The sequence below is a fragment of the Prionailurus viverrinus genome, chromosome D4 (assembly GCF_022837055.1).
Source record: "Prionailurus viverrinus isolate Anna chromosome D4, UM_Priviv_1.0, whole genome shotgun sequence".
Lineage (NCBI taxonomy): Eukaryota > Metazoa > Chordata > Mammalia > Carnivora > Felidae > Prionailurus > Prionailurus viverrinus.
In genome coordinates, this window is record NC_062573.1 from 91,485,391 (window position 1) to 91,498,752 (window position 13,362).

Sequence of the window (13,362 nt, forward strand, 5' to 3'; positions counted from 1 at the left end):
AGCCACCTGCTGTGCGCCCTCTCAGCCGATGGGGTGGGTGTCTCAGGGTCCTCTCCATCCGCTCACATATGCTGTCCCCGGGGCTGGGGCTGGGAGTCTGTGCCACTGGCATCAGGGCCACCTTACCCATCCCCAGGAAGCAGCCCCCAGGGACCCCGAGGGAAGCACTCTCTCTGGACGTGGCTTCTCAGCGGGCCTCGGCAAAGCCTAGAGGGTTTGGCTGGCTCGCTGGGCATCCGAGGAGAGGCCTGGTCAGGCCCCACCCCAGCTGGACAACACCAGAGGATCACGCCGCATACAACAAACGCCGTTATTTATTTTGATGTTTCCAAAAATCAAAACGTTTCCAAACACAACTAAGATATAAAATACAGCATAAAATGAGATTTATACCTATTTCCCACATAAAGCCAAAAAATTCTCAGAAATGGTTTTGCTGAAGCCAACTGGTAGATGGTATTTTTTTCTCCTTCCTGCAAAGGCATCTACCCCTGTCCCACGCATGAGCCCACCGAGGGCCAGGGGAGGCCCGAGCAACCTCCTCCAGCATTGAGGGTGCCCTCTGACCGCACCCCTTGGCCTCCTGGGGTCAGACCGTTCCTGCAAACCAACAGAGGTGTTGGAACTGTCAAAGGTGTCCCAGAGGGACGGACGTGGCTGAGTGTCATCTGATGGGACTGCGGTGCTGTGCTGACGGGAAAAGGGGTGGACCGAGAGGTGGCCCCGAGGCGGATGCACGGAGTCAGAAACCACCCCATGCGGCGAGCATCCGGGTGGCCAAGTAGAAAAGCCTTCTCCATCTGTTGCTTTTCCAAGGCCGGAGGCGTTTGCAAATGGGCGGGGGTTGGGAACATCTGGGGCTGAGGCGTGGGCACGAGGTGGGGTGTTGAGAGGGGTGCCATCGCTCCCGTCAGGTCTGGCGGGTCCAGGCCGCAGAGCCAAGTAAAGCTCTAGGAGCACTGGGAGGCAAAAGCGGGGCAGCTTCCCTGCCCCACGCTGGCTCTGGTCTGGCTGGTAAATGTGGATCCTGGCTCAGGACTGGCCCTGGCATCCCTAGGGATGCCCTCAGGCTTGCACATCTAGCCATGAACCAGGAAAAAAGAAACCAGCTTCAGGCAGTCCTCGTTCTAGCTTGGTCAGCCTACCACCCCCCCCCCCCCCAAGGGTCTGGGGAAGGACTGGGGGAGGCACAGACCAGTCCAACTCTCCCCTCGTGGCAATCGCTACAGCACGGACGAGTGGAGAAGAGCCAACAGGCGCGTGCACCCCCAAGAAGAGAAACGCAGTGTAAGGCAATGTTAGAAAACTTTAAATACAGGATTAAGATCCAATCGGTAAGGCATCACAAATCGTAAAAAGTAATTTGGGCTGCATTCAGCGTAGCAAAGACAAATCTGAGCAAGCAACAGCCTTGAGAAAGTGGTAAGTCACGGCTGCGCAGCTTGGGAAAAGTCCCTCCAGCCGAAGGAGAGGCAGGCGGGGCGCTTGGCCAGGTCGGAGCCCACGGGAGCCGACACGAGCCCACGGGAGCCGACACGAGCCCACAGGAGCCCACAGCGGCAGCCCAGGCTCGGTGTGAAGACCGGGAGTGAGGTAACTGGTCTGAGAGCCCGCTTCGTCGCTGCCCTGCCCCACGAGGCTGCTGCTCCTCCCACGCCCCTCACGGGAGTCCGCGCACAGGCATGTGGCCGGGCCAGGGTCGGGGCGAGGGTCCCCATAGGCTCCAGGTGCACCTGGGGACTTCTAGCCCCACCGTTCCCACCCTGAGGCTCCCGGGGGGTTACCCTACCCAACGAGCTGCACCAATCGGAGCCAGTTTTGTGCCGAGTGAACGGCACTCTCGGCGGCCCCTCTGGCACCACTTCTTTCTTTGGGTTTGGGTCCAAATGCCGTTGTTGTCCCTGCGAGCGTTACGATGCGGCACGGGGACAACTCGGAGCCGTGGGCGAGGCTTAACGCCCAGGACGTTGACTGTGTGACGTTGGGCTGGGCCATCCGTAATCATTTAGTTTTAGCTAAAAACGTAAACTTAAAAAACAGTAAGAGGGAGACCGCTTTGAAGGATACACAAATGTATCTGCTCACAGTACAGCTTGAAGGCCCCCCCCACCCACAAAACAGAAACAAAAACGGGAACTGAGGCCACAGCCCAGCAAGCTGCTCGTGGGAAGCCGAGGCCGTGCCTGGGGGAGGGAGGGAGGCGCTGTGCCCAGCCAGCCCACCCCAGTGGTCAGGTACCAGGCTGTGGGTCCAGAGCAGATTTAGCCGCCAAATTTCAGGTGTCTGCAAATAAATTCTCAAAACATCTGTGCCTTTACCAAGGGAGGGAAGGAAAGAGGACACATAAATGCTGGCATTTTGGTCGAATCCACCCCGAACCAGTCCTCGATGGCCGCGGGTCCTAGCCAGGCAGGGAAGGGGTCTGTTACCACTCTTTCTTCTTCTCGTCCATGGAGACGCCCCCGGGGCCCAGGGCCACCACAAGGAGCAGGCCTCCGATCACCGACATGGTCTGGAAGAAATCGTACTTCAGGAAGTCATGCATGGGCTTATAGACAGGAATGGTCCAGAAGGCGTTGAAATACACGTTGATGGCAAACAGCCAGACGACAAGAGTCAAAGCAGCCAGCTTGGTTTTAAAACCAATGGCCACTAAAATCATCAGAGCTGTGCCCACGATGTTCTGGAGAATCTGCATAGGTTAGAAGGTAAGAAAAAAAAAAAAAAAGGTGAGGAAGAAGAGATATTCCAACTGCCCTTGTCACTGCGGTATGTGTCCAGGTGATGTCACAGAGGGGTGTGCATTCAAGTGAGGAATAAAGAGGGAGGCGCCAGGGGCTTCGGTGAACAGGCTGCAATTTACCAGGACACACTCAGGCCCCGGCCTGCGGGCCCCCAAGCCATCCAGGTAGTCCCCGCTACTTCTTAGGAGCGGGCTCCCCCCTCCCATGGCGCCAGGTGCCCCTCCTGGGAGCTTTTCCCGGCCAGGGCGCCCAGCCAGCTCTAAAGACGGGCATCGTAAAGCTCCCGGGGACGAGACACCCGGCGTGCACACAGCACGCGATAAAGGTATGAGCAGTGGGCAGCTAAAGAACCAAGGGTCTGCAAAGAGCCCGGGTGGACCGCCTGGAGGCCGGCACACAGGACACCAGGACCTCCAGTGAGGTCAGGGAGACTCTGGACTTCCTTTGTCAGCTCCGGGCCCCTAAGAGCTTGCTGGTGGGTGTTTACTCCTTTTAGTAGGATCCGACGTTTGCCTCCTTTAAGCCGACTCCTTCCAACAGCCCCTGGACTAGGCTCCGTGCACAGGCGGGGAAGAGAGGTCGGGGCCCTTTCTGAAGGACAGGAGCCCAGGTCCACGTACGCAGGCAGGAGCGCTTACCGAGAAGAAGCTGGCATCAAAGTGAAGGAGGGTCATGAACATCAAGACCAGCAGAACCCTGCCTCCGAGCTGCATGTACTGTTTGGGAGAGCTCTCACGCATGGTGGGGACGCCTGCGAACATGCTCTTCCCTTCGGAACGGGATTCCGCCAGGAGCAACAACAGGCCTCCTCCCAGGGCCAGATTCCTGAGGACAGAAACGCCAGCTGAGTTGCCGGGGTTCGGCAGGCACTACGCACGCCCGTCAGACCAGGTCGGGAGACCTCGGCGGGAGCACAGGAAGGGAGGGCCCTTAGGTCCCTCTCTCTAAACCGTGCCGGACTAGCTGGGTGTGAGTCCACAGGACTCACAGCCGCTCCACGGCTGAAGACAGACGGGTCTGTTCCACCCAACAGTGACATTAACCTGAACACACTCGGAACCCGGCCCGGCTTTGGCCCTGCTGTTGACCAGCTGGGTCCCTGTGAGCAAGTGCTGCCATTCCGGCCCTCCTTCCCTCCCTCACGAACATGGGGTTGGGAGGGACAGCTTCATTCTCACCTGTGTCCCGGGGTGCGGGTGGGGGGGTTGTGGGGGGAGGGAGCCTCTGCCAACACCTCCTACAGACTCCAAGTGCTTGGACCCCAAGAAGTTCACTCCCGACTGCTAGTTACTGAGTCGACAGACATGAAAAGTAAGCATGTGGAGCGCACGTACCTCATCAAAAACTTCAAGTCCCACAGGATGCTGTAGGCGATCGTCTGAAGGGAACAGAGAAGAGACAGAAACTTGAGTCTCACGTTTCCAAACGCACTGGGACTTCTAGAGAACAGCAGTAGGCAATCTCTCCCACAGAAGCGTAGACGTAAGGTGCACGGGACAGTCTGGGAGCCCAGGACAGCTCCGAGTTCAACCACAGGCTCAGCATTTCTCGAGGTGTGCTGACCAGCCCGGGCCCGCGTAACGAGCACCGTTCCCTGGGAGCACCCAGCCCGCAAGGTGCCGGCACGGCGCCCGGGAGCTCTGGTCCAGGTGCACACAGCTCCTGTGGCCGGCTGGGTGTTCACGAGGTAAAACGATAAGACAGCGTCCTGGCTGCAGCCAACCCTGTCATTTGTCCCCATCAGAGGAAACTCGGGAAGGTGGCAAAGAGGCGGGCGCCCAGAGCTTGGCACCTTTTCAGGGGCCCCATCCTCTCCAGCTCTCCTGAGCCTGCACTCGGGAAAATCCGGTGTTTTCTCAGGAAAGAAAAGGAGACCCAGGCAGAGACACAAGGGGGTGAAGCCGCATCCTCAGAGACGCCTTTGCGGAAGCTATGCCCCAAGCACGGCAAGGAAGAGAAGAGACCCAGCCCCGCGTACCTGCAGCGCTATGATTCCAAAGAGCCCAAAGCAGGCGTACTGCACGAAGTTCCTGCTCAACACCAGGATGCAGCCGGCTGGAAAGGAGAAGGGCCAGGCTCAGGGGGCCGCGGGCGAGTTCCGGGCGAGGGCCGCCGCCACGGCACCTGGCGCCCTCACCTGAGCCCTGCGCGGTTGGTGGCCCGGCCACGCGCCCCGAGAAAAGAGCAACTCCAGGGAGAATTCATCGTAGACACGGACCACACACGAGTCAACGGGACCTTACTTATCGAAGATACCGTTCTAGAAAACGGATCCCTTGCTCCAGAGAATGGGCCGTTTTCCGGAGCAGGTGGTGCAGTGGAAACTGCCGTGGGAGCTACAGGACGGACTGAGAAGCGCAGGCCCCTTTCCGGCGCCAAAATGTACAGGGAGGGGGGCTGCCGCCAGCAGACAGCGGCCGGGGAGCAGAAGATCTGCGGCCCACGTGAATCCGGCCTCCGGTTCATCCTTTCCGACACCCTGCGTTTCCCCTGCTCTGGCTCCCCTCCGGCCCACCTGGGTCACCCAGTCTCCCCCGCGTCCCGGTCCAGGCGCTTAGAGCGGGGCCCGTGTCATCGGTCTTCAGTGAGCACAGCACCCACCCGAAGGCCCACAGAACCAATGCCCAGGCCTGGCCCACCCGCCAGGGAGGGGGAAAGGACCGGCAACGCCGGCCCGGGAGCCCCTCGAGTGACCTGCCGTCCCCGCCCACAAGGTAAGCCAGCGCATATCAGGGCCACTCACTCAGCTGTCCCAGCAGGTTGAGGAGCACAAAGGCGGAGGCCAGCGCGTAGCCGCAGCCCCACGTCGTGTCGATGTAGTCACGCTGCTCGCCCCACTGGAACCACATGCGGACGCCGTCCTCCAGGAACGTGCTGATCAGGCAGAGGCGCGCCACGTGGGGCAGGTACTGCTTCGTGACCCGGAGGAACTGCGGGCCACAGAGACCCGGCTGAGGGCTGCGGGACCCTCGGTGCCGCTCCCCGTGCTGCCCTGTGTGTCTCTGCGCCCGCCTGTCCCATCAGGCTCGGACCCCCAGGGCGACAGCCTCCGCCCTGTCAGCACAGGCGTGTAGGCGCCAACTACGGTCACCCAATGAGGGGCCAACGCAAGACACACCGCGCGGACGCTTGGGCGAGGGCCCTGGCGGATCAGGATCACCCCGATGAGGCCCTGCCGGCTCACCCGCGGTCTCCCCTCCCGTGCGCCCCAGCATTTGCACTGAGTCGTCTTTATCCTAGGCCGACCGGCACCAAAGGGGGGCGCGCGGCACCCCTGGCCTCTACCCACCAGACGTCATCGGCAGCCCCCCTCCAGCTGCGACGGCCAAAAATGCCTCTAGACACTGCCACAGAACCGCGCCCACTCCCTCGAGAACCTCTCGTTTCACAAGTGGGCAGACTGCACCCCACAGGGGAGAGGGGCTCCCTGAGAGCTGCACGGACCTGAGACAGCCCGCTGAGGCTTGGCCTGCCAGTCACACACGGTCACACACGGCTAAGCCTTGGCCTCCCAACACCCCCAATGGTGCTCAGACCCACTCTAGATGGAAGAGGGCTGAGCACGCTCTTGAGAGGACAGTCCACTTAGGGGACAGCCAGGGTCCCAGGCCTGGAGGGCCTCACGGTACACCAGCGGTAAGTTCAGGTGTCTACGCTTATCCCAAACCTCTGAGCAGCGAGAGAAGAGGCCAGGCTCTGGCAGCCGTGCGCGCACCCCCAGTCCCTCCCAGAGCCCTGGACTGGTCAGGGTGGGGTGGGCAGCGGTGAGCACACACATGGAACTGGTGTGGCTAATGGCTAGAAGGCTCTGGAGTCTTTTACAAAGACATGCTAACAAATGGACGCACAACGGTCTCAATAGCAGTGAAGAGTCAAGTTCAGAAAATCACTGGTGAACACCAAAGGGAGAGAAAGCACATTTAGAACTTCCTCCTGCTCCGTGCAAAGTGTGCCGTTAACGACGGCGTGGTTATGAAACATATATCGGGTGGAGACACAAATGTCACTCGGGTGCCCTGCAGCCACTTTCTCTTTCCCACCATCCAAGCTAAATGCAAAGGGAAGGAAACCCTACAGCACACGGTAAGAGCAGGCTCTCCGGGAAGTCCGCCCACAGGAGTGACGAGTCAGGCAGCCGAGTCTAAAGGGCATCTGTGGGTCTGGCCCCCCGCAAAGGGACAGTCAAATGAACATCACTGCCCCTCTCAGGGCTGGCGAAACCTTACTGGGACCAGCTAAGGTGTGTCTGAAGAGTCTGTTAATTATTGGCGTTTTTGAAAAGTTGCTTTCAAGTCCTAGAAACAGCTGATGCTCTTGGCCGCAAGTAACGAGCCTCTGGCTGTTGAGATCAACCTCCAGTTTGTCGACTTGGGCTCAGTCAGCAGAGAAGCCTCGCCTCGCCTCGCCTCCCCTCCGCTGGGCCATGGCAGCCGGGCACTCGTGGGAGGGAGAGCGGGGAGAAAGCCCTTATAAGCCAGGTGTCCTTTCTCTCCAAATCTCCCGAGCTTGACTGAGCCCCAAGGTGGCGATTCTGCACACGCCTACTCAGCCCTTGACCCTCACCGAAGCGGGGGCAGAGGTCACAGGGAGAGACCGACGCCTGGACAATGAACCAGGTGGGTCTAAGGTTCTTTCCAACTTGAATAAGCGGAGGAGAAAAGGGAAGGAGAAAGAACCTTAATGCCCCTACAAATTTTGGAGTCTCTGTAAAGCACACACAGGATGTCTGTCCACTCGGGGTACACACCCCCCCACGTCAGACCGGGAGGTAGAGGGACAGCTGACCACTGGCCCTGCTGCTTCTGCCTCATGGCCCAAATGCTGTCGTGAGCCCCAGCGGGGTCAGCGGTAGAGTCGTTCCTAGTCTAATCCACAGGCACACGGCTGGGGCCGCGGCGCAATTCTGGGGGAGGCTGACCCCAAAAGGCAGGGGCAGACAGACATGGGACATGTCCTGACCCGCCTCCAAACTGGAGCTGAAAGCTGCCTGCTGTGCTCACCAGTGAGGAGCAAACAAGCCCGGGCCCTTGGCCTTCATTCTAAGCCTCCTCACCCATGAAGCACCCCGCTTAACACGCGCTCTGCTCCACAGCCCGGCCCAAGAGACACAGGCAGTGTTTAAGAGCTTCCGTGATGAGTCTGTACGCCTAATTTGAGTGTCTGGGTCAAGAGGATTAAAGAGCAACAGGGAGACTCTCCCTTCCCCGTGAGACAGGCTGAGGAGACAGACAGCTCTGTGCTTTGGGGGGGTGGGGGGGGGAGCCAAAATTCAGGTTATTTCCAAATTGGATGTGGTTCAGGCTACGGGTCGGCTGTATTTTGCAAGCCAGGCTGCTCCAGAACCTCTTTAAACCAGCCAGCCTCTAATAAGCACCTGTTTGGACTCAACAGGAAAGAAAAAAAACTGTTTCAACACGAGGCCAGACCCAATTTTACTCGGATTCTCCGAATGCGTGCTGGTTACAGCGATTCAGACTCGGCCACTGAACCCACGTCAGGCGTCTGGGGACCGCATCCTCCTGGCACAGCAGAGAAGAGCCCCTGAGGCAGGCATCCGGCAGCACGCGGGAGCCCGGGAGCAGTCCCCTGTCCCGTGCTTGTGCAACGGGTCCTGCGGGCCGGGGGCTGGGCGCTGCCCGTTGGGGACACGGAGACCCACGACGGCCACGCCTGGGACAGAATCGTGGAGGGAAAGCCGGAAGCGGGCAGCAAGCAGGGGCAGGCCAGGCCACAGGAGAGGACGGTTAGCCTGCGTGGGGCAGGCTTTTCACTGGAACCTCCAAGAAGCTCACCGTCAAGCAGGGTGCGGTTCACAAGCGATGACAGGACCTGGGTGACTTATGAAATACGGAAAGTTGAGATTTATTTACGAAGGGTTATGATTTTGATTTTAGAGGGGGTTTAAGAAACCTAACTCTGAGAATACAGTGATCATGTCACACAGCCACCTGCAGCTCTCACATGACACAGAAAAGCTACTTTGTCTGAGTACTGAGGACAGAAGGGACTTGAGGAAAGCTGTCTGCAATTCTTGGTTGGGAACTCTGAGGAAGCAAAAAAGGGCATGAGACCATCTGGTCGCAGGGACTGGGGCTGCCCTTCTCAAGGGCCACTTCAAGCCTCCACATCCCAGAAGATTAGAACTTGTGGCCAGACGGCCTCCCTCACATCAGGCTGAGTCAGGGCCAGAGCAAGAGTTCGATGACTCACACATGGGCATTCACCATGACCCCAGAACTCCCCCGGCAGGTCTCCCGGGGTGCTGCTGTGTGGGTTCACGCTGCACCTCCAAGTACAGGAACAAGTGTCGACTGGTCCTAGGGATGGCCTGGCTTCCGTACCAGAAATCCACGTGACTAAGAGCCTAACCATAGGAGAGTAGCAACAGATCACATGGAGGAGAACACAGCTGTGCTTCACTTTCCAGAAGCCTTGCTGACCAGTGCCCCCCGTGTCTCCACCCCGCTCCCCGGAAGAGGCGGGATGGCTCTTCTTAGGGCAAGCAGGAAAGAATGCGCCCTCTTTGCCTTCTCTCCTCACTCCTGATGGTGCAAGGCAGGAAGCCCCGGCAGGGAGGGGGACACAGAGCAGAGGAACAGGAAAATGATGCTCAGAACCCATCACTGTTACGAGAGCCCCACTCATACCCAATGGCCGTCCACACACGGTTAATCCAGAGCCCTAACACTCGGGGAGCAGGTGTGCCCACTCACGTTCTGTCGGGCCATCCGAGCTACCCAACGCTGGACCAGAGGCCCAGGGGAGCTCCTGGGCACAGGCTCCCAGGATGGCTCCATCATGCCAAAAGACAGGGAAAAACCCCAAAGGCCACAGGGGACAGCAGGCCCCATGCAGCTTATCTGTCACCCTGGTGACAGATGAGCCGTCAGGCCGAACCCAGTAGGTGCTAATATTCCCATTTACTGGTGCAGATGTGCTTGCAATTACGCTCTGCCGAAGGGCAGCGAGCACCGGCTTCAGGACCCGGACGTAATTTTGGATTGCTGAGTTCGTTAGTCTCTGGCCCCTCCTGACCTGGTCTCACATGGCTTCCGAATGCCTAGCTCCTGCAGAAGGCACGCTCAGCGTTTTCTCTAAGCGCCTGGCCTCCTGGCCGCCAGGGGCAAGGAGCCCGATGCCAGAGATGTATGTAGCTCTGGATGAGCCGGCCAGTCAGAACGAACGGGACAGCTGACCCTGTGCTCTGACCTCTGCGGGCCTCAAGGGGAGGCTGCAGGACAGCCAGGAGGCGAGGAGCCCAGCCTTTGGTACCAAGATGTGGACTCAGAACTTCAGCCTACCTCCCTCCATGCAAGACCGCCCTCTCCACACCTGAAGACAGAGGCACTGTGGCCATCCTCACGCGGTCCAGAGGGTAACAAAGTACTAAGCGTGGAGGACCTGGCCCAGAGTTAGTGTCTCTTATCATAACTATTGGGGGACACGCAGGCTTTATAGGTCCCACTCCAGCAACCTAGATTTCCTGGTTAACACCTGTCACTTGAGTTTTGCTTTCGTTTTCTGAAGACAGGGTTTGACAAAATGGGTCTGTCGTGTTACTGATCAGTGACTTTGACAATATTCCCCCACGCCCTTCAAATGAGAACATTTTCATTTTAAAAGCCTGGACTCCAACACCTTTATTATTGGCAGCTTTGTTTGAATATCGTGTGGATAAATGTTAAAGCGGCACCCCAGCCTGACCAGATTACTATCCACAGGAAGCCGTCACTTGGGCTCTGCACCCTCTTATGTGCCCACGTCCTGCCTGCCCGAGCAGAAGACGCTCCCGACTTTGGTTTTGGAGAGCATGAGGGCCACTGCCCTCTGAGTCACCCACAAAAGGGCGTGGAGGGGTCTTCTGACACCCGCTGCCACCACCAAGGTGGGCCCTGGCCCTGATAGACTGACAGCAGGAGCCCACACTGCCTGACAAGACGCAGCCCTGGGCCACTTTGGGTGTTTGACTGTGATGCAGGCAGGCCCTTTCCCCTCCATTTGTGCCAGGAGAACACCAGGCCTCGGAAGCTCGTAGTATGTGGCACTAGCTTTGAGGTCGGAGTCTGGGGTTCCCCCCGGGGCTGTGCCCCAGGCCAGTCCAGAAGCCCCAGCAGGCCATCTTTGCCACCAGTAACTTAGGTGCAGCCAGACTGTGTGTCTGCCTGAAGGGCCTTTCAGGTTCCAAGATCCTGCTTCTTTGATTTAAACCAAATGCAGGGAGAAAAAGAAGAAAAGATTACATATAGAGATTTTGAGCTTTTTTTTTTTTTTCTGTAGGAAAGCTGATCGTTTGATAGTTGGCACCAGCTTGGTTAGAGACATTTTATCTAGATTTGGTTATGAAATGCACTTGCAAAATCAGGGTTCTCCGGACTGAAGAGTGAGTGTGCAGAGCTCTCACGGTCCCCGTGGCTCAAAGGAGCCATCTTCTCAGGGAGTTGCTACTTGGGGAAGTGCAATCCGGTCACTAAAACCATTGAAAAATGGACAGGGAAGGCCTACGTGGTTCTTGAGAGCTTTTGATATGAACTGTGTTTATGAAGGATACGATTTTTAAAAGGTCTTTAAACACAAAATCGTGACCTTAGCAAAAACTATTTTTTCAAATGGACACACTTTCCCCGCCCCCCCCCCCCCCCCCCTGCAAGCTGGTTCTCAAATACCAGCTCACAGGAGAGTGGTGCAATGGAAACCCCGCTACCAGACCACACTACAGACGGCACCCCTCAAGGGGAACAAGGGAAGATCGAGCTCGCCCATGCCAGATCAGAACACACGCATTTGTGTTCCTAACTCACACAAACGCGTACAAGCCTTCCCATAAACCCAAACTTCAGAGTTTCGTTACTCAATACCACCCCCATAAAAATAAAAAATGTAACCTCACTACTTTTAAGTCCAGCAAAAACCACAAACCCGTTAAGTGCACAAGGGAAAGAAATGGCCAGTGGGCCAGACGTGGCTCTGCCTGCAGGGATAAGGCTGATCATCTGTAGACGTAAGGGGACACTTTCACAGGTAAAAGGTACACTAAATAATCAAAGCTCGATGAAAATCGCCAGGAAGCTCCGTCCTTTCCCCTTTCTAGGATCTGATTCTGTCCATCTGGTCTGTGTCAACTGCCTGTTTCAAGAGCTTCCCCCGTGGTCAGAATGCCACCTGTACACTCAGGGAAGAAAAAAAAAAAAAAAAAAACCCAGGAAGATAGGCTTCCCCTCCTCCCAGGTTTGTGTACTGATACCCATCCAATTCAGTCCCAGGGCAGAGTCCAAACAGGGAGGGAAAATGCTGGGAGGGTCAAAGGGACCCCATGAGTCCAACACATCTGGGAAACAGTAAGAGAAGAAAAGTGCGGTTGCTTTCTGTAGTTGGGGTACATACCAGGGCGCCCCCTTTCCTCTGGGAGGACCCCCAGGCCTTCTTTCTGACCAACCCCCGTTCAGGATCACAGCTCCCCACCCCGCCCCCTAAGAGTGCCAGTGAAAGGAGAAGCGTGCAGGGACCACCCCAACAGTTCGATTCGGACAGAACGCTCCCCAGTAGCCAGACTCGGCCCAAACCCGCAGCGCCCCCCGGCCCCCAGGCCTCGGGCTCCTTTCTCGGGACCGGGCGAGGCAGCCCCTCACACCCCTCACCTCCTGGGGCCGGCCAGGCTGGGGGGGGGGGGGGGAAGGGGGGCGGCTCACCGACCCGGGTGCCGAAGCACGGGCCCGAGAACCCACCCGGAGCCCTGGCGGGGAGGCGGCGACAAGGGCAGGCCGGGTTTCGGGGAGCCCCGGGTCGGGAAGGCGACCAGCCCCGGAGAGGAATGCCCCGGTTGGGGGAGGGGGCGCGATTCTCCGGCGGGCTCGGGAGGGGTGAGGACGCGGCGCAGACCCAGGGGTGGCCCTCGGGGGCCGGGGGCCCGACTCTGGGAGCGCAGAGGGCTCGGGGCCGAGGCCCGGAGGGGGAGTCGGAGGGGACGCGCGGGAGGGGCCTCGGGGCCGGGGCAGGAGGCCCGGTCGGGCCGCAGGCCGCACCTGGTCGGCGAAGTCCTCGGCCGTGCCCATCAGGTCGTTCTGGCCCATGGCGGCGGCGGGAGGCTCGGCTCGCTCGCTCCCTCGCTCGCTCGGCGCTCGGCCCGTCGGCGCCCGCGCCCGGTGCGGCCTCCACAGGAAGTGCCCGGCGGCCGGCCTCGCTCCTCGTCCGCGGCTCCAGCGGCTGCCACGTAGGCCAAGCCTTAAAGGGGCCGCGCCGGCGGGCCCGCCCCGGCCGCGCCTTAAAGGGGCCGCGCGCCGCCCGCCGCCGCCCCGTCCGCCGCGATCGAGGCTCCGCCCGCCGTGTTCTGGCGCCGGCAGCCCCGCCCACCGCGCTGGGGCCTCGCCCGCCGCGCCCTGGCCCGGGCGGCCCCGCCCGGCCCCGCCCTCCGCGCTCTCAGGCCCCGCCTGCCACGTTCTCAGGCCCCGCCCGCCGAGCGCTCCCAAGCCACCCCGCTGGAGGGGCGTGTCGGAGCCCCCCCCGCCCCCTGCCCCTGCCCGCGCGTGCACTGTTCAGGCAGGCGCACCTGGGGCTGAGGGGGCGCCCTCGGGGCGGGGGAAGGGGCGCTCTCCCGGGCGCGCTCTCTACTGAGCATGCTCAG

At 59.5% G+C, this 13,362-nt stretch overlaps 1 protein-coding gene across 2 annotated transcripts; it reads right to left on the reverse strand.

Moving 5' to 3' along the window:
• Window positions 1-296: 296 nt before the first annotated feature.
• On the reverse strand, window positions 297-12,968 carry SURF4 (surfeit 4). 2 transcript variants are annotated; one of them, XM_047829731.1, is made up of 6 exons: window positions 12,764-12,968; window positions 5,488-5,674; window positions 4,723-4,799; window positions 4,079-4,122; window positions 3,383-3,569; window positions 297-2,692 (listed from the first exon to the last, which is right to left on the reverse strand). In XM_047829731.1, the coding sequence occupies exons 1-6, from the start codon at window positions 12,809-12,811 to the stop codon at window positions 2,426-2,428; spliced, it is 810 nt and encodes a 269-aa protein (XP_047685687.1). In that variant the 5' UTR covers window positions 12,812-12,968; the 3' UTR covers window positions 297-2,425. The 2 variants fall into 2 exon arrangements, with proteins under 2 accessions (XP_047685687.1, XP_047685688.1); XM_047829732.1 differs by lacking the exons at window positions 4,723-4,799; window positions 12,764-12,968 and having other exon boundaries at window positions 5,488-5,506.
• Window positions 12,969-13,362: the final 394 nt, after the last annotated feature.